Source organism: Lethenteron reissneri, chromosome 56 (genome assembly GCF_015708825.2).
Source record: "Lethenteron reissneri isolate LAM-NWPU_2019-01 chromosome 56, ASM1570882v1, whole genome shotgun sequence".
Lineage (NCBI taxonomy): Eukaryota > Metazoa > Chordata > Hyperoartia > Petromyzontiformes > Petromyzontidae > Lethenteron > Lethenteron reissneri.
The window spans coordinates 1,725,659-1,746,466 of record NC_083834.1 but is presented as its reverse complement, the minus strand read 5'-3'; the positions used below and the strand labels follow the sequence as shown (position 1 = coordinate 1,746,466).

General features: G+C 59.1%; 1 protein-coding gene across 1 annotated transcript in view; it reads right to left on the bottom strand.

The window, feature by feature from the left end:
* Positions 1–20,808, bottom strand: part of MAP3K4 (mitogen-activated protein kinase kinase kinase 4) — a 106,292-nt gene that overhangs the window by 42,869 nt on the left and 42,615 nt on the right. Inside the window, exons 2-6 of the mRNA XM_061574745.1 lie at positions 16,350–16,588; positions 5,651–6,990; positions 2,529–2,931; positions 1,886–2,205; positions 675–983 (exon numbers count right to left, since the gene is read on the bottom strand). Coding sequence (XP_061430729.1) covers positions 675–983; positions 1,886–2,205; positions 2,529–2,931; positions 5,651–6,990; positions 16,350–16,588 — 2,611 coding nt within the window. The remainder of the gene's footprint in view (positions 1–674; positions 984–1,885; positions 2,206–2,528; positions 2,932–5,650; positions 6,991–16,349; positions 16,589–20,808) is intronic.

Sequence of the window (20,808 nt, the reverse complement as noted above, 5' to 3'; positions counted from 1 at the left end):
ACACACACACGCACAGGCACACACACACACGTGCATGGGCACACACACACACGCGCATGGGCACACACACACACGCACAGGCACACACACACACGCACATGGGCACACACACACACGCGCATGGGCACACACACACGCGCGCGGGCACACACACACGCACGTGCGGGCACACACACACGCGTGCGGGCACACACACACACACACACGGGTACACACACACGCACAGGCACACACCCACACGCGCATGGGCACACACACACGCGCGCGGGCACACACACACACACACACGCGCGCGTGCGGGCACACACACACGCGTGCGGGCACACACACACACACGGGCACACACACACACGCACAGGCACACACACACACGCGCATGGGCACACACACACACGCGCATGGGCACACACACACACGCGCGTGTACGGGCACACACACGCGTGCGGGCACACACACACGCGTGCGGGCACACACACACACGCGCGCGGGCACACACACGCGCACGGGCACACACACACGCACGCGTGCGGGCACACACACGCGCGCGGGCACACACGCGCGCGGGCACACACACACGCACGGGCACACACACACACGCACGGGCACACACACACGCACGGGTACACACACACACACACGGGCACACACACACACACACGCGCGCGTGCGTGCACCTGCTTGACGCTGAGCAGCGAGGGCTCCCCCGCGGGCCTCTGCTCGAGGCGCAGCTTGAGGCATTCGTGGACGACGTTGAGGAGGATGCGGCACAGCACGAGGTACGCGGGCCGGAACGACGGCAGGCCCATGCGCTCCAGCTCGGCCAGCAGCTGGCGCCCGGCCTCCCCTCCCCCATCCGCCTCCTCCCCCTCCTCCCCCTCCCCCCCCTCGCCCGGAGGGGCGGCGGCGCACTCCTGCAGGGTGAGCCGCTCCAGCAGCTCGGGGAGGTAGTCCTGGGGGCTGCCGCCCAGCGCCAGCTCGCTGTCCTGTGGGACACGGCGGCCATGGTCTATCCGCCGCTGGGTGAAGGTCGTCCTGGCTGGGTGGGTGGTTCGCCGGGTTGGTGGCCGGGTCGGTAGGAGGGTGTGTGGGTGGGTGGGTGAGCAGGTGCGTCGGTCGACTCAGCCTCAAACGAGTACCTGGTGCAGTGTCTAATCATCACCATTGGGGAGACAAAGGCGGCCGAGCGTGGTGCTAGCCTCCACACTCGGCCTTCAGAGGTGCGACTCGCTAACAGCACTTACCCCGCCAGTCTGTGAAGGCTACACGGTGGACTGTTGAGGCAAGCGCTGTTAGCAAGTTGCAGGCACTGTGGCACACAAAGGGGTGGTTGGCCAGCACCACGCTTGGCCAACTTTGCACGAGGTATATGAGGCCGAGTCGACCTAGGGGATGCCCAGGACCAGTTCAAATTATCGTCACTGTGGTGTTAGCCGTGAGCGGGAATCGAACTCGGGTCGCCGGATTCGTAGCGCAGCGTGCTAACCTCTACACTACCGCACACACGCACAGATACAAGCACACACATAGACACACGCACACTCACACACAGAAACACACGCACACTCACACGGAGACACGCACGTATATACACACATGCACAAAGAAACACACGCACATAGACACACCCGCACATATGCACATAGACACACACACAAGCAGACGACACACACACACATAGACGCAAAACACACACACACACGCACATAGACACACACACACACGCACACACACACACGAGCACACAGACACACACACACGGGCACAGAGACACACACACGGAGACAGAGACACATACACGCACATAGACACACACACGCACACAGACACACGCACATAGACACACACACAGACACACACGCGCACACAGACACACACACACACGCACCTGCTCGCCGTGCACCTCCGGCATGAGAGCGTCCCTGGCGCGGCGGAGCGAGCCGTCCAGCAGCCGGTGGAGCCGCATGATCAACTTGCGCAGCCCCATCTGCTTGAGCGCCTTGTCCACGAAGGGGCGGTAGATGGCCGTGTGGCGCGCCGCGGGGGGCGGCCGCGACCCCTCGGACGACCCCTCCGTGTCCGGAGTCCCGGGCGACTCCTCTCCCTCGCTGTCGGCTCGACCGCCTCGGAAGAACGACTCCTGGAAACGGACGTGCGGCCTGGTGCCCGTCGTGGTGGCGGCGGCGGTGCAGCGGGGCGCTGCCGATGCTGCGTGCGTCGGAGCGCAGAGACGAGAGATTGCTCTGTAGCTGTACGTATGTCGGACTTCTGTCACACAGTACGTAGCCAACCGTGCTAAACGGAGGTGCGGGGGAAGGATGACAAACTCAAGACGGAAAGGAGTTCTAAACAAACGAGCTTTCAATACAAGCAACCACAGACGCCGAGACTCACAAAGACGCCACCCCCCCCGTGTCGAGCCTTGAACGGACTGTTGAGGGCCACCACGGCGCACCGGGGTGGGGGGGTGGGTAGCGGGGGGGCGGGGGGGGGTGCAGGGGGGTGGGTGGGGGGGCGGCAACACCGCTCACCTCCTCCCCGAGTCGCCACATTGCCATCCACCTCCTCCTCTTCCACCACCACCACCATCTCGTCCTCCTCCTCCTCGTCCTCGTCGTCAGTCTCCGAGCCGGACGAGGCTCCCCCGTCGCCCGACGCGGCGTGACGGGCGGCCCCCCCCCCTCCGGAGGCCCAGTGCGGCGACGTGACCTCGAAGACGGGCCACTCCATGCCGGGGACGTCGCGGATGGCCAGGATGGTTCCCATGAGGCCCAGCTTGTGGTTGAGGTCGCGCGTCACGTTCAGCCACAGGCACAGCGCCTTGACTCGCCGCTGGAAGTCGGCGGCGGCGTAGCGCGGGAACTCGCGCTGCAGCGCGTGCAGCGAAGGGAACAGCGCCTCCAGCGAGTCCAGCTGCTCCAGCAGGGCCTTCACCTGGCGGAGGCAGAGGGGGGGGGGGCGGCACGTGCGGCACGGACGTCACGCGCAGATTGTCCCGCGGTTGCGTGCGCGACGGGCGCCGGCGGTGACGTCCGCTGCCTTGCGGCAGAAAGGCCCTGGGTTGGATTCCCCACTCGGACGCCACTTTTAGTGTATGTTTTGTCTGTTCCTCCCCCCGTTCTGTAGAGAGTGAGTGGAGTTTGTGTGACTTCCCCCCGTTCTGTAGAGAGTGAGTGGAGTTTGTGTGATCTCCCCCCGTTCTGTAGAGAGTGAGTGAGTGGAGTTTGTATGATCTCCCCCCGTTCTGTAGAGAGTGAGTGGAGTTTGTGTGATCTCCCCCCGTTCTTTACAGAGTGAGTGGAGTTTGTATGATCTCCCCCTGTTCTACAGAGTGAGTGGAGTTTGTGTGATCTCCCCCTGTTCTACAGAGTGAGTGAGTGGAGTTTGTATGATCTCCCCCTGTTCTACAGAGTGAGTGAGTGGAGTTTGTGTAATATCCCCCTGTTCTGAAGAAAGTGAGTGGAGTTTGTATGATCTCCCCCTGTTCTACAGAGTGAGTGAGTGGAGTTTGTATGATCTCCCTCTGTTCTGTATAAAGTGAGTGGAGTTTGTATGATCTCCCCCTGTTCTGTTGAGAGTGAGTGGAGTTTGTATGATCTCCCCCTGTTCTACAGAGTGAGTGGAGTTTGTATGATCTCCCCCTGTTCTACAGAGTGAGTGAATGGAGTTTGTATGATCTCCCTCTGTTCTGCAGAGAGTGAGTGAGTGGAGTTTGTATGATCTCCCCCTGTTCTGTAGTGAGTGAGTTAGTGGAGTTTGTATGATCTCCCCGTTCTGTAGAGAGTGAATGGAGTTTGTATGATCTCCCCCTGTTCTACAGAGTGAGTGAGTTAGCGGAGTTTGTATGATCTCCCCGTTCTGTAGAGAGTGAATTGAGTTTGTATGATCTCCCACTGATCTGGAGTGAGTGAGTGGAGTTTGTATGATCTCCCCCCGTTCTGTACAGAGTGAGTGGAGTTTGTATGATCTCCCCCTGTTCTACAGAGTGAGTGGAGTGTCTATGATCTCCCCCTGTTCTACAGAGTGAGTGAGTGGAGTTTGTGTGATCTCCCCCTGTTCTGTAGAGTGAGTGAGTGGAGTTTGTGTGATCTCCCCCTGTTCTGTTGAGAGTGAGTGGAGTTTGAATGATCTCCCCCTGTTCTACAGAGTGAGTGAGTGGAGTTTGAGTGAGTGAGTGGAGTTTGTGTGATCTCCCCCTGTTCTGCAGAGTGAGTGAGTGGAGTTTGTATGATCTCCCCCTGTTCTGTAGAGTGAGTGAGTGGAGTTTGTATGATCTCCCCCTGTTCTGTAGAGTGAGTGAGTGGAGTTTGTATGATCTCCCCCTGTTCTGCAGAGTGAGTGAGTGGAGTTTGTATGATCTCCCCCTGTTCTACAGAGTGAGTGAGTGGAGTTTGTATGATCTCCCCCTGTTCTGCAGAGTGAGTGAGTGGAGTTTGTATGATCTCCCCCTGTTCTGTAGAGTGAGTGAGGGGAGTTTGTGTGATCTCCCCCTGTTCTGCAGAGTGAGTGAGTGGAGTTTGTATGATCTCCCCCTGTTCTACAGAGTGAGTGAGTGGAGTTTGTATGATCTCGCCCTGTTTTACAGAGTGAGTGAGTGGAGTTTGTATGATCTCGCCCTGTTTTACAGAGTGAGTGAGTGGAGTTTGTATGATCTCCCCCCGTTCTGTAGAGAGTGAGTGGAGTTTGTATGATCTCGCCCTGTTCTACAGAGTGAGTGAGTGGAGTTTGTATGATCTCCCCCTGTTCTGTAGAGAGTGAGTGGAGTTTGTATGATCTCCCCCTGTTCTACAGAGTGAGTGAGTGGAGTTTGTATGATCTCCCCCTGTTCTCTAGAGTGAGTGAGACACCAGTGACTACTATCTAAATCGGTGCTGGGCCTCCCGTAGGTCGACTCAGCCTCAAATGACCTGGTTCGGCATGTAGTAAACATCGCCATTGGGGAGACAAAGGCCACCCACCCCCTCGTGTGCCGTGCCGGCCTTCATCGGTGCTTGCTAGCAGCACTTGCTACAGGGGGGTTCTGTGTCCTTGTGTATGGAGTTCATGTGTTCTCCCCCTAGGTCGACTCAGCCTCAAAAGAGTGCCCAGTGAGGTAGACAAACATCGCCCATCTCCCTACTGCACAAAACCTAATTGGAAACCGAGTCTTGAAATTCATACCCAAAGATTAGCGCGGTTGGCTACGTACGGTGCGAAACAAGTTCGACACAGTAAAACCGCATATTGTTTCGGCATCTGATAATTCGAAATTGGGAAATTAGGGTGTGTGACGAGTTTGGAAAACAAATTTGGAAGAAAAAAATGCATTGGGGCAGGAGGCACTGGGGTGTAGCACTGAACATCATTGGGAACACTGGATAACTCGGCGAGGCCGGAGCCCCGAGTGTGCCGACTTAACAACAAGAAGGGCTTACTCGCCAAACAGACGTCTTTCCGCATCTCATCTTTAAACAATCGAGGGGACACCCCCAGCGACAGCTGTCCCTGTGCCGTGCGACTCGGCAGCCGGCCTAAAATCTGGCACCAGTCTGCCGGTAGGGGGCTTGGTGGTGGGGGGGGGAATGACCGCTGCTAGATGCACCATGTGCGTGCGTGTGTGTGTATGTGCATGCGTCACGGGTGAACTGCGCCTGGCACGGGGGAACCCCCTCACCTGCTGGCACGCCTCCTTCTGCAGCTCCAGGTGGGCGGGCTCGATGAGCCGGAACCCGAGCGAGCAGCGCGGCCGGTCGCCCGCCCCGTGGTGCAGACTACAGACGGGGTGCGGCGCCGGCGGTGGCGGCGAGGCCGATAACGACGCCGGCGGCGGTTTTGGCAACGGCGGCGGCGGCGGCTGCGGCGGAGGTTGCGGCCGCTCCTCCGCTTCGCTCACGAGCGTTGGCGGCGACTCGCGGCGCCGCCGCGCCGGCGCCGTCTCCGCCGCCGCCTCCGTTCCCTCGCCGTCACCGGCGGCCGCCGGCGGGGCCGCGAGCCGGCCCGGCGCCGATTGCGAAATTCCCGCGTCGCTTCCGAGTCCGCCGCCGCCGTCATCGGCGCCGCGTTCCGTCGCGGCCTTTGTCCAAGTCCCTCGCTGCTGCTGCAGCTGCCTCCCCGACGCGGCGTCGCCGCTCGGCGCCATCGCCAACCGCCGCCGCGCCTCTGCCTTGGCGTCCGCGCCCGTGCGACCCGCCCCCGTCTCCGGCAAGCTTTGGCCACGGGCCGCCGATAAGCCCTCCTCCTCCTCCGCGACGCCGCCGCCGCCCGGCGCCGCCGCCGCCGGGCGGAAGGCCGGAGGCGGCGGTCGGCACGACACGTGTCGGAGCGCGACGCGAAAGTGCAGCACATCCTGCATGACCTCGGGGATGGCGTGCCGCGCCGTGTACAGGTACATGTCCTGCTCCGTCATGCTGCGGTTGGCGTGCCAGGCCTGCAGCTCCAGCCAGATCAGCTCGTTCCACTGGTTCTGCCACAGCAGCTGCGGCCCGCCGGCGGACGACGTGGCGGACGACGGCGCGCCCGACAGGAGGCCCGCGGCGCCCGCGAGGCCCGCGCCGGCGGGGGAGGTCCCGGGCAGGCGCCCCGGCGTCACCGGGTCCTTCTCCTTGCGCTTGTTGAGCATCAGCAGCAGCTTGAGCGTCTCGAAGAAGCGCAGGCGGTCGGCCGGCATGTCGGTGCGCGAGCTCTGGCGCTGCGGGCGCAGCACGAGGCTGGGGCGCGGCGCCGCCAGCTTGCTCGAGCCCAGCGACAGGAACGGCTTGGGCAGGTCCACGTTGGGGATGTTGGCCGGGCCGGGCGGCGCCGGCGCTTGCGGAGGCGCCGGTGAGGGCGCCGACCCCTGGTCGCGTTCGAGGTCACCGTGACCCAGCTGCTTGCGGTCGCGGTCCACGCTGCGCGCCATGGACAGCTGCTTCTTCTTGAGCTCATAGCCGGCGCCGGGGTCGTCGCGCTCGCCCGACGGGAACCGGCGCCGCCCGCCAAAGTCCTGCGCCGGCGAGGGGCTCATCGTGCCCTTGCCTGCGAGCACGCCGGGGGGGGGGGGGGGCCGGGGGGGGGGGGGAGAAGCACGGGGTTAGTGGGGGGGGGGGAGGATTTGTCGATTTCTGGCCGCGTCGACGGCCTGCGGAGGAGCGACGGCTGGAACGGGTCCCCGCAGCTGCCCAACGACTTGAGTTCGACTCCCGAACGCGGCCGACGTCGGTGGCGAGTGAAGACCATTCACGGAGCCCGGCGCGGCCACGGTCCGCGGCGAACTGGACAGCGACATTCAAACGCCGCGAGATGAACCCTCGTCGCACGGTGACCAGTGGCACTTCAACGGCGGTCCAATGCAATTCGACAAAATCCCATGAGGGGGTGGCCCTGCCGAACGCAATCGCAGCGATGCTGGTTGAGAAGGGAATGTTGCAGTCTGTGAAGCTACGGCAGCCCCCACACCACCACCACCACCCAGTCGCATTGAACGCAAAAGCCAGAATCAGAATCATTTACTTACACTGGAGGAATCCAATGAGCACTCCGATTCGCGCGGTTGGTTACGTACGCTGCGAAAGAAGCTCAACGTACATAAACAACACGCCGGTGCTGAACGAGTCACTAACACGCACCACGTTTTGTCTACGCGACAAACCTTACAACCCGGCGGTGTCGGGTGGTGCTGGGCGAACGACACAATTATACTCACGCCATCTCACCCATAAGAACTTCTTCTCCGAGTCCTCTGGTTTTTCCACTCCGCATTCAGAATCGACGTTACGCGTTTAGGGTATTTTGGCTGCGATTGATTCCCACGCGATGAGTCACTTCGTCGGAGCCATCTTTTGGGACAGCCAGGTCACTTCTAGGCCCTTACCTGGTAAAGATTCCGTTTCTAGTTTTCTCGTCCTTAGCTCCACGGGGCCTCGCGGTGCCCCACGTGGTCCCGTACGCGGGGTCGTCGCGAGCGCGAGCATCAAGGCGGCCGCCGTGCGAGCCACGCACGCTCCCCTCGCACTCATAGAGACAAAGACCCCCCCCCCCACCTCCCGCGTGTAGCCTTGAACAGACTGTTGGGGCCGGGAGCTGTTAACGATAACATATTTAAGGCCGGCGTTGTGGCACACGAAGAGGTGAGTGGCCTGCACCACGCCTGGCGGTGTTTACACAACGCACCGCATACTCATTTGGGGCCGAGCCAAACCAGGAGAGGCCCGGGACCGGTTCAGATAATCGTTGCCGGTGTTGGCCGCCAGTGGGAATCGAACCCGGGTCGCCGGGACCCCACTCCCCCTGTCGCCCTTTCCCCCCCACCCCCCCTCTCCCACCACTGTCCACCCAGCGGTAAGAGTGAGCAACATCCAATCTTGATGTGAAGCTTTCGTGACTGCAGGAATCCAAACTCTTTGGTTCTTTCGGTAAAGTCACGTCGGTAGAAAAAATAATAGATCACGACGTTTCGATCGCCACACAAGCAATCGTCTTCAGGTGCGAGAGAGAAACAACAAACTGTTTCTCTCTCCCCCACCAAAGAGTAAGCAACAACATCCGTTCGGCAGGTCATGCGTGGCGGCGTAAAGTGTGGACATCGGGGAAGAGTAGGCCAAACAGCACCTCCAGATCCCGCTCCTAGCGCAGCCTCGGAGGGTCGCGTTCACCGCCGTGACCTTTAAAAGCAAAAGTTTGGGTGGGGGGGGGGGAGCTGCGTCCGACATCCCGAGAACGCACTGTGTCGTCGGGAAGACGCGGTTCTTCCTCATCTCGCCATTCGGACTCGTCTCTCCGGACATCGGTTTCCCGCGAGCGCGACGGCGATACACGTCCACCCCGGGGGAGGGGAGAGGGGAGACCCCGCGACGCCGCTCACAATCTTCCACGAGGCGCCTCCCGCCAGCACGAGGCACCGGACACGTGGCTGGCAGCTCACAGTCGCGCTGCGACGACGCCCCCCGGCACGCAACCGGCGGCGGTGGTCACCCGTGCAAGCGCAGCAATACACGCGCAGTACATGCGCAGCACACGCGCAGCACAGGCGCAGCACACGCGCAGCACATGTGCAACACACGCGCAACACACGTGTAGAAGGTGCCCTCCGTGTCGAGCGCTCTCGCCTGCGCGAGAATTCCCATTTAAAAATGTAAAAATGGATATCGCAGGTCGCTCTGTGATATCCGCTCCTGCTGGCCGTTCTGTGTGTGGAAGTGTCTTTTGAACAGGGGACATCAGATCGGACATAGCTCTGTGATATCCGCTTCCGTGGATTCCGTTCTCGAAGAAAACGCAGAGGGGCAGCCGCACCGCTCTGCATAATTTCCCAACGAAATCTTCATCTCGTGACGCCGATAGCAACATCCGGGACCGACTTGGGGGGGGGGGCATTTTGTTGTTGTTGCAACAATGATCCAGCCCAAAACCCAGCTCGGGCTGTAGCATTCATTCGTAGAGAGGAATTAAGACAGGCCCACACACATGCACGCACGCACACGCACGCAAGCAAGCACACACACATGCACGCACACGCACGCATGCACCAACAAAAATCAGGCATCTCCAGCTGTAGCAATCATTAGTAGAGAGGAATTAAGATAGGCACACACACACAGTCACAGCACACACACACAACAACCGCCATTTGCCACTAAGTGGCGGTGACATCACCACGGCGCTTGCACCAGGCTATGTGCACGTTAAGGCCACGTGAAGTGTCGAACGGCCGCTGGCAGGAGAGCACGGGACAGACCCAGGTGCCACGGGTCGACTGACTGAGATGACCGAGATGACTGCCCGATGCACCACCTGTGCCCCCGACTGTGCCCCACACACAGGCACGCGCACACACAGGCACGCACACAGGCACGTGCACGCACAGGCACACGCACACACAGGCACGCACACACAGACACGCACCAAAACAAAAATCTGACAACCCAGTTCTCGCTGTAGCATTTCATTAGTAGGGGGAATTATGACAGGCGCACATGCACGCACGCACACAAGCACACAGCACGTGTACCTGGGCCCACTCTGATCACAGGAATCCTGAGAGCGCGGCGTTTGCCCTCCAGGGGCCGTCCTAGGCCACAGCAAACGGCACGGGGGAGGGGGAGAGCCGTCTCAGAACACAACTGCAGGGGGCTCGTGAATATCCACGATTGTAAACGTCGTGGGTTTACTCTCCAACACACAACCGGTGGTGCTGAAGTAGTAACCAATTGGCACGTTTAGTTACTACCGAGGAAGATATGGGTCCTCCTTGAATAGGATCCGGACACTTTCGCCGTAAAAGTTACGAGTCCAGTTTGTGGCTGTGGGTGCAGCGACAACTCAAAGATATCGCAAACGACTGCCCCAATCGGATCATTCAACGGAGATCCACGCGGCTACTCCTGAAGCCGTCGAATGGGATGTCAAATCTCGACATCAATTTGTAATTATGTTGCAAGCCCCAAAAATCCCATATGAAAGAAGAAGATTGCCACGTTTTGTTGACGTGACAAACCTTACTTATTGGCTGCGTCGGGTGGTGGTGGTGGGTTTAACCACGCATTTATATTTACGCGATCTAACCAAAAAAAGCCCTCGATTATGGCTAATATTGGTCGCGAATGCCTACCACATTTTAAACTCAATATCCATCATGACGACGACGACGACGATGCCGTATTTGAACACGGCTGAATTCGTGAAGATCGCAGGTCAAAATAAAACGGCGGCGTGGAATTTGGAACGCGCGCAAGTTTTGTGCGGCGAGGGGGTCCGCGGTAAACGTTTGTACTTGAACGCACTTCAACGTTTAATTTGACAGAGCGTCGTTCCTGCACCCGATCGCTGCGGAACCGCAGACGCACGAGCTGGGAGACAGCAGCAGCAGCACGGCGGTGAGGAGCAGCCGGCGCGACCAACAGTTTCCCAAGCTCTGCAGTCCTCGCTATACGTGTTTAGATGAATTTAGGGTTGAGACCGCAGTAGGAAGAAAGTTGGAGCACCCGGAGAAACCCCACACTTGCGAGGGCGCAACGCTCTATCCCACGCAGAAGGCAAAGATGGAGACCGGTCCACGCTTTTGGCGCACCGCCTTCTCCTGGCGAGCCATGATACGGCTCCTCCTCCGACCGCCCACGACGTCTGCGTGTGATCCACCAATCCACGCCGCCTCCACAGTGCCGGATCGCTGGCCACGAGGCGTAGCGATTTGGGCCCATGCTCAAAAAACACCCGAATAAAAATAATTAAATCCACACTCCTCGTACATTCTGACCTTCACCAGACCCTTCGAGAATGCGCCGGCGAGTTTACGTTTACAATTCAGCCGCTCGCGACGCACACAACTGCCGCGGGGGGCAATGGCCGACGGATGAAAGCCGACACGGAGAGCCCTTCCAGACGTCACCAAACGCATCAGCCGAATTTTGACAGCTTGGCCGACAATAACCGCTACCGGTCTGCCGCCCGTGTACGCCGGGCGCAGATTGCACTGCGGAAGTAACCGCGGTGACGAGATGTTAACTACCTCACCTGGTATACACGAGGTCGTGGGTTCGATCCTCACCCTGACAACGCCTGCAGTATAGTTTAGTTTGCGCGTCTCTCTCTCATCATCATCATCATCACGGTGGCTAGGAGATGTTAACTACCTCGCCTGGTGTACAGGAGGTCGTGGGTTCGATCCCGACCCTGACGCCTGCTGCTGTATATTTGGAGTTTGCGTGTCTCTCTCTCCCCGTAGTCGTTTGGATTTTTCTCCGGGCCCTCCGGTTTTCCCCTCCACATTTAGAATTGACGTCACGCGCTGAGAGCATTTGGCTGCTGCTCTAAATTTCCACGCGATAAGCCACTTCGTCGAGCTATCATGTCTGACAGCCACGTCACTTCTGAAAAGGAGTTACACAGCTCAGCGGACCTTACCTTGTAAAATAAAAACTAGTTTCGTTTATCGTCGATCACCGGGAAGGAGCAAGCGGCGGCGTGAGCAGCGCGGTTAGCGGCGGTGGCGCCGGCGGTGACGGCTGCTGCGTTTGCGAGGAAGCACTTTGTGCTCGACGCTCATGCGCACGACCACGGCAGGGGACCCACGGCCGCCAACGACGCCGCCAATGGCAACACGTCGGCGCGGCCGTCACTGTGCCGTCGCGCCGAGACTTAACCACGTCAGAGGGCCGCCGTCCACGCGGACGTCCGAAGAAGCGATGGATGGACCGAATAAAGGAAGACATGAAGACGGTCAACGCATCCCCTGAAGATGCCCTGGACCGAGCCAAATGGAGAAGACAATGCCGAAAAGCGGACCCTGCGCCACAGCGGGAACAACGCTAGGAAGAAGGGAAGGCTATGTACGGTGGGAAAGAAGTTCAACACGCACGCATACGTACAAGATGGTTCTGCGTGGAGCTAGGGTGCGTCTCTAATGGCGCGCCACGGTCACCGCCCACTGACACACTCCCCGACGGCCGCGCGACGCCGCCAACGCTGACCCAAATTCGCCGGCGAGCGTAATTGGACCGCGGCTAATTTGAGGCGCCGCTCGGCGTGGAACGCGCGAGCAGAGGGGACGCGACAGCTCCACCGGTTTAAGCTGCTAATTGCATCCAACGCGGTAAACAACTGCGCAGGGAGGCGGGCGTGGCGCGGTGTGGTGCAGTGTGGTGCAGTGTGGTGCGGTGTGGTGCAGTGTGGTGCAGTGTGGTGCAGTGTGGTGCGGTGTGGTGTGGTGTGGTGCAGTGTGGCGTGGTGTGGCGTGGTGCAGTGTGGTGCAGTGTGGTGTGGTGCAGTGTGGCGTGGTGCGGTGTGGTGCAGCGTGGTGCAGTGTGGTGCGGTGTGGTGCAGTGTGGTGCAGTGTGGTGCGGTGTGGTGCAGCGTGGTGCAGTGTGGTGCAGTGTGGCGTGGTGTGGTGCAGCGTGGTGCAGTGTGGTGCAGTGTGGTGCGGTGTGGTGCAGCGTGGTGCAGTGTGGTGCAGTGTGGCGTGGTGCAGTGTGGTGGAGCGTGGTGCAGTGTGGTGCGGTGTGGTGCAGTGTGGCGTGGTGCAGTGTGGCGTGGTGCAGTGTGGCGTGGTGCGGTGCAGCGTGGTGCGGTGTAGTGTGGCGTGGTGCGGTGTGGTGCAGTGTGGTGCGGTGTGGTGCAGTGTGGCGTGGTGCAGTGTGGCGTGGTGCAGTGTGGCGTGGTGCGGTGCAGCGTGGTGCGGTGTAGTGTGGCGTGGTGCGGTGTGGTGCAGTGTGGCGTGGTGCAGTGTGGCGTGGTGCAGTGTGGCGTGGTGCAGTGTGGCGTGGTGCGGTGCAGCGTGGTGCGGTGTAGTGTGGCGTGGTGCAGTGTGGTGCAGTGTGGCGTGGTGCGGTGTGGCAAAGTGCAGTGTGGCGTCGGGAGCTCACAAGGATTTGTGAGCTCCCCACACAATGCAACCTGGTTAAACCCAGGATGGATCGTAGGCAGGCCAGCCTAAATGTTTCTAACCGGCGAAGATGTTCCATTACGGGGGTCCATGTTTCGCAAGCATAGAGAAGGGAGAGAATGACCGTGGCCGAGAAGACCTGAAGCTTCGTGCGGAGTGATAGACCAGGTAGCTTCCACACAGCGTTACGCAACCGATGAAAAGATAATGCCTCTCGACTGATTTGGAGTGAGACCTCTGCTGCTAAACTGCAGCCGGTCATGAGCACACTGCCAAGGTATGGGAAACTTTCCACTCTCTCCACAACTGCCCTATCACCAATTGGGAGTTGTGGGGGTGGAGTGTGCGATGGTACAAAATACCCAGGCAGGTGCTTAGTTTTGGTGGGGCTGATGGTAAGGCCCCACCTCTTAGTGGCAAGCTCCAGGTTCAGCAGCAGCGCCTCCAACTCCCTCCTCTGAGTGAGCAGCAATTACCAGATCATCAGCATACATAACATGGTTGACCAATAGGGAGCCATCCCTTGATCGCACCCAGGCATCGATCAGCCTCCCACTGTATCTGTACCAGATGGAAATTCCTCCGGTACAGCCATCAAAGGCTTCACGAACTATGTGGTCGAAATAGATGTTAAATAATGTGGGAGCCAGAGGACATCCCTGTCACAATCCAAGGTGAACAGGGAATGGCTCCGACTACCGGCCAAGTAGTTTTACCCGGGCCTGCTCACCATCATGAAAATCTTAATGCTTGTAAGCAGAGTCAGGGACTCCAAAAGCACGACGAACAACCCAGAGCATAGGCCTATGGATTATATCATAGGCCTTGACCGGGTCAATAAAGCAGACATGTACTCCCAGGGGATGACTACTTCTTCCAATATTTGAGGCACCGCAGCCTCAGCAGGGTTATCCCCACTTTGCCCCATGATGTTGTCAAGGCTGAGGGATTTCCCCTCTCCCAGGACCTCACAGAAATGCTCAGCAAATCTGCAAACCTGTTCCTGGGGGTCGGAGATTGGATCACCGTTTTTTCCCCTAATGATGGTGATAGGTGTGGCACTGCAAGTTACTTTTTTATAGAGTTAAAGAGTCATTTGTGATCGCAGGCCACTGAGGCAGACTCCATCTCCTCAGCAACCCGCGACCACCACCCATCCTTGCAATCAGGTGGAGTGGGGGATGATGCCAACCCCAGCCGCAGGCGATGATGAAATTCTCGCTTGCAACTTTCATCAACTAGCTGAGACCATGCCACTAAGGGTTTGAATGGGATCCTGGGTGTACATCCACCACCAGAGTGGAAGAATGGTCAGTGGGCAGATCAGCTCCACGGTAGGTCCTGGTGTCAAGGACATGGACTCGCATACGCTGTTCCGTCACTATGTAGTCCAGCAGATGTCCTTGCTTGGACCGGGCGTGCATCCATGATGTTGTGTGGATGCGCCAATGCCGGAACAACGTGTTGGTAATTACAAGCCCATGGGCTGCACAAAAATCTAGCAGCCTCCTACCATTGTTATTGAGCTGATCTGGCACAGACACACACAGACAAAAAATACAAAGATCCCCCGCATAGCCTTAACAGACTGTAGGGGCAAGTGCACAGACACACCCACAGTCACCTCGCTCCCTGACGTACGGCCGACCTCCCTCCGTGCGTCCATCGTCGAGTTTCACTTTGGATTTTTTTTATAGTTATTATTTTTTGTATTATAAAAGAACTGCACTAAATTTATAAAAATATTAACTGTTATAAATAAAAAAACTTTTTATTTGTTTTATAAAATAACTGCACTAAATACTTGGATTTTTTAATAAAAAGATTAACGGTCATCAATAAAAAAGAATTATTATTTGTTTGATTATAAATAATAGTATTTATATAAAACAATAATTATGTAAAGAAATGTATCAATAATATTAATTAGTATTATATGCACGGTTGGTAACGTTCGGCGCGAAATAGGTTCAACATCAACACATTAAATTATCAAATAAATAATGTTTATTAATTTATCTTGAGAAATTTAACAAGAATAATAACAAAAGTTTTATTAGTTAGTCCAGTTACTCCGACCAGGTGGCTCCGCTATAGAGCAAGCGACTCACAAATCACCAGGCCGCAAGTTCACATCCGGTTAGCGCACTACGTCGACTCGGCCCATCATCCTCCCATAACGGGGGTCGTTAAAACAAGTACAAATTTGTTGAGGCAGTCGGCGGCAGTTCTCACCCACAACCGCAGCCCTCCCGTCAAAGGAATGTGGAATTTCCACTGCTAGTTCAGGGCTCTAAGGGGGGGAGACGGTGTGCCGCTCATCCCAAGCGGGGATTTGCTCGAATCCGTTCGCCCGTTATGGGGACGTCCGGTCCCCGGGTCGCCGTGACGCCGGCGCCCGTTCACGCCGAGCGGCGGTGCTGGCGTGACCGTCCGTGTCGCCGGAGGCAGCGTTGGTCAGCGTGCGGGCTAAATGGAGTTTGCCTGAGCAGCGGCAGTACGTGCCGTGGCACGGTGGAATCTGTCGCCGATCTCGCCGTAAGTATTTGAAGCAGGTGGCACGTTTGCACCTGCGGTAGCAGATCTCGCGTGAGTAGCAGCCGGTGTCAGTGGCACAAGCGTCAGTAGCAGGCCCCCTCTTGTGTCGGCCAATCAGAGCACGTGTGTTTGCAGGCTCACCACACGTACTGTGCGGCTAATGCAGACTCGATTCCTTGAAAAAGGTGTTTGAACATCTTAAAACCTGTTGCCTTGCCAGAAAGGGTAAAACTATTCTTATTTGTCGTTATTTGATAGATGTCATGTGAGTAGCAGAAGATGTCACGTGAGTGGTAGCAGCTGTCACATGAGTGGTAGCAGCTGTCACGTGACTAGTAGCAGCTGTCACGTGAGTGGTAGCAGCTGTCACGTGACTAGTAGCAGCTGTCACGTGAGTGGCAGCAGCGGTGTTGCTCTAGCCAGCGGCTGCGCTGCAGTGGCGCCACCGGCCGAAACCCTCCGTCACCGCCACTCAACTCACCTCGGGCTCCCTTGCCGGACCCCGTGGCGGCGGCAGCACCTCCTCCTCCGGCGCCGGTGGCCGTGGCCGTGGCCGGGCGCCGGCCCTCGCGGCCGCTCTTGTGGTTGAGCGCGTTGAGGCGCGCGTGCCGCTGACGCAGCGGCGGCGTGCTCTTGTAGTAGTCGCTGTAGTCGGACTCGAATTCCTCCTCCTCCTCCGAGCTCATCTTGCCATCGCTGTCCGACGCAAAATCGCTCGAGCTGCGGGAGGGGGGGGGGTCAGGCGGAGGGGGCACGGGGATCGTGAGCGTCGGGGGTTGGTGGATTACGGAGGGACTTGATCGGCACGCGCGCACACGGTATTCGTGTGTGGGGAACGGTAGTGTAGCGGTTAGCGCACTACGTCCCGAACCCAACGACCCAAGTTCCATTCCCGATCACGGCCAGCACCAGTGACGCATATTTGAATCGGTCCTGGGCATCCCCTAGGTCGACTCAGCCTCAAATGAGAAGCTGGGGCGGTGTGTAAACATCGCCACTGGGGAGAAACAAAGGCGGCCGGGCGTGGTGCTGGCCACCCACCCCCTCGTGTGCCGTGCGAGCCTTCATAGGTGCTCGCTAACAGCACTTGCCCCAACAGTCTGTTCAGGCTATACGGGGGATCTTTGTGGTAGTGCTACAAACCCGGTGACCCGAGTTCAATTTCCGCTCACGGCCAGTACCAGTGACGATTATCTGAACTGGTCCTGGGCCTCCCCTAGGTCGACTCAGCTTCAAATGAGTACCTGGTGCGGTGTGTAAAGTAAACATTTCCACGAGGGAGACAAAGGCGGTCGGGCGTGGTGCTGGCCACCCACCCCCTCGTGTGCCGTTCCGGCCTTCACCGGTGCTACTCGCTAACAGCACTTGCCCCAAAAATGGTCTATTCAGGCCCTAGCGGATAACCTTTGCCTTTGTGTGAAACACACGCTCCTTCTTACATCAGCGTCACTGTGCAACATACAAATAACTAGCTAGGCAGACATCTGCGATCGTCTGCATGCCAAGTATTGTGCGTCTCATCACCAATCTATAGTCCATTCAAACTTAATTTGGAGCTTTCGTGACTGCAGGAATTACTCTTTGGTTCTTTCGGTAAAGTCACGTATAAAGATAAAATAACAAATTAAATACGAGCATACGACGTTTCTTGCAGTCCCCCCTCTCTATGGTGGGCACCGTCGGAAATCCACGTCATCTTCACCGCGTCGCCAACCGCGCCTCGTCTATTCCCGCGCGTCTCGCTCTCGCCTGCGAGTGAGATCGTCGAGGATTGGATCCCGCCGTGGGCAGATAAATATTCCGATTCTCAAGCGACGACGCTTCCTTTGGCTCAACTCGCGGAAAACGCCGCTGGCTCCGGTGCGAGATCTGGTCCCGTGAACGACGCGGCCCCCGCGTCTCCCACTTATATTAAACCGCGCCGCGTGCCAGCCGCGGGGGGGAACATGTTTTCGCGCTAAATTCTTCGACGGTGTCGTAAGGCGAGAGAGGCACGTTTGCCGACCGGTCGCGCAGAGCGCACCGCGCGGATTGCTGCCGACACCCCGCGGAGCGGCTGCCGTGGTTGGCGGTAGCGGTGCCACGGCCTCGGGCCAATGACATTTCGGCAGCGCCAGACAGCGTTGCTGCTTCATTAAATATGGCAACATCTCTATAATCCGCCCAGTTACCACCGAGCCCGCCCTAGCGGCGAGAGGTTCATCATGAAAGTAATGTGGTCGTTTGGTGTTGGCGCTATAGTTTCTCAATAGCGCGAGGCCATTGTGAGGGCAGGCCGCTGTTGTGTTACACAGGTCAGTCTGCAGTGGGTACACAGTAGGGGCACGCCGATTGGCACGTGTAATCCCAATCGAGTAATTGGCCACCTTGCCAATCTTGATCAATGGCCTGCTCTTGTTGAATGACATCACGGGATCTTTGACGTTCGCTGTGAGCGCGCAGCATTTTAATGGTTCATCCGCACCGCGGTGTTGACCAGGGCGGTCCATCGGGTTCAAACCGCGAACCTCTACAACAAGCGGAGAACGCGTGACCGTGGGGCCACGCCAGGGCAGTAATAACTAGGGCGGCCCACTGGGTTCGAACCGCGAACCTCTGCAACAAGCGGCGACCGTGCCAGCGCTGGCTGGCGCCAGATGCACGTCGCCCAGGATACCGGCCGCATCTCAAATGCTAGTCGCAAAACGCGACTCAGGGAGAATGACGGATCGGTACGGACAGAACAACCCAATCATTGGACTCACCCACCCACCACAACCACCAACGCAACCACCACAACCACCACAATCACCAACCACAAACACCACCAACGCAACCGCAAAGACGACAACCACTACCACCACCGCTGCAAACAACCACCAACGCAACCACCATAACCAACAACCGCCAACACCAAAAACAACCAACACCACCACCAACGCAACCGCCACAACTAACAACCACCAACGCAACCACCACGGCAACCACTCCCACCACCGGGACCACCACGACCAGCAAGCTCACGACTTGAGTGACCGATCGGGAGTTTCAGACACCCGCAAAACCGTACGGTGTGAGGGAGGCCCTCATCCAGCAGCGGAGCGACCAAGTGCGGCGCGCGTGCCCACGCTCGCACCCGTCGCGTTCCAAGCGGCAGCGGGGGCGGTGACACATTGGGGGGGGCAGTTTCTGCGTTACCGGTAAAGACATCGTGAGAAAAAACCGGTTGGTAACCGGTTTGAACGCAGAAATGTCGCGCGCAATAAACACAAAGCCGCCGGTTCGTCTGTTGAACCGAGAAACGAAGGCGACCTGCTGCTGCTGCCGCGGTGGCGTCCCGGTCGGTTCACCGCACCGGACCGTACGGGGGGGGGGGCTGGGGCCGCTATCTCCGGCCCGATCGTTGTCAGCGGCCCGATCGGCGAGCCCCAGCGGAGCTGATGCGGCAAGACGGCAGCCACCGGTTGTGGACGTGTGATGCCCCGACTGAAAATGCGTGCAGCCCTCAACCCACCCACCCACCACCCCTCAACCCACCCACCCACCACCCCTCAACCCACCCACCCACCACCCCTCAACCCACCCACCCACCACCCCTCAACCCACCCACCCACCACCCTCAACCCACCCACCCACCACCCTCAACCCCACCCACCACTCACCCCCCAACCCACCACCCACCACTCCCCCCCCAACCCACCCACCACTCCCCCCCAACCCCCACCACTCCCTCCCACCCACCACCACTCCCCCCCCAACCCACCCACCCACCACTCCCCTCCCAACCCACCCACCACTCCCCCCCCCAACCCACCCACCACCACCCCCCCAAACCCAACCACCCACCACCCCCAACCCACTCACCCACCCAAAACAACCACCCACCCATCACTCCCCCCCACCCACCCACCCACCACTCCCCCCCAACCCACCCACCCACCACTCCCCCCCAACCCACCCACCACCACCCCCCAAAACCACCCACCACCAACCCCCCCAAACCACCCACCACCACCCCCCCAAACCACCCACCACCACCCCCCAAACCACCCACCACCCCCCCCAAACCCACCCACCACCACCCCCCAAAACCACCCACCACCACCCCCCCAAACCACCCACCACCACCCCCCCCAAATCACCCACCACCACCCCCCCAAATCACCCACCACCACCCCCCCAACCCACCCACCACCACCCCCCCAAACCACCCACCACCACCCCCCCAAACCACCCACCACCACCCCCCCAAACCACCCACCACCACCCCCCCAAACCACCCACCACTCCCCCCAACCCACCCACCACCACCCCCCAAAACCACCCACCACCACCCCCCCAAACCACCCACCACCACCCCCCCAAATCACCCACCACCACCCCCCCAAATCACCCACCACCACCCCCCCAACCCACCCACCACCACCACCCCAAACCACCCACCACCACCCCCCCAAACCACCCACCACCACCCCCCCAAACACCCACCACCACCCCCCCAAATCACCCACCACCACCCCCCCAACCCACCCACCACCACCCCCCAAAACCACCCACCACCACCCCCCCAAACCACCCACCACCACCCCCCCAACCACCCACCACCACCCCCCCAAATCACCCACCACCACCCCCCCAACCCACCCACCACCACCCCCCAAAACCACCCACCCACCACCACCCCCCAAAACCACCCACCACCACCCCCCCAAACCACCCACCACCACCCCCCCAAATCACCCACCACCCCCCCAAACCACCCACCACCACCTCCCCAAACCACCCACCACCACCACCCCCCCAAACCACGCACCACCACCCCCCAACCCACCCACCCACCACTCCCCCCCAAACCACCCACCACCACCCCCCCAAACCACCCACCACCACCTCCCCAAACCACCCACCACCACCACCCCCCCAAACCACGCACCACCACCCCCCAACCCACCCACCCACCA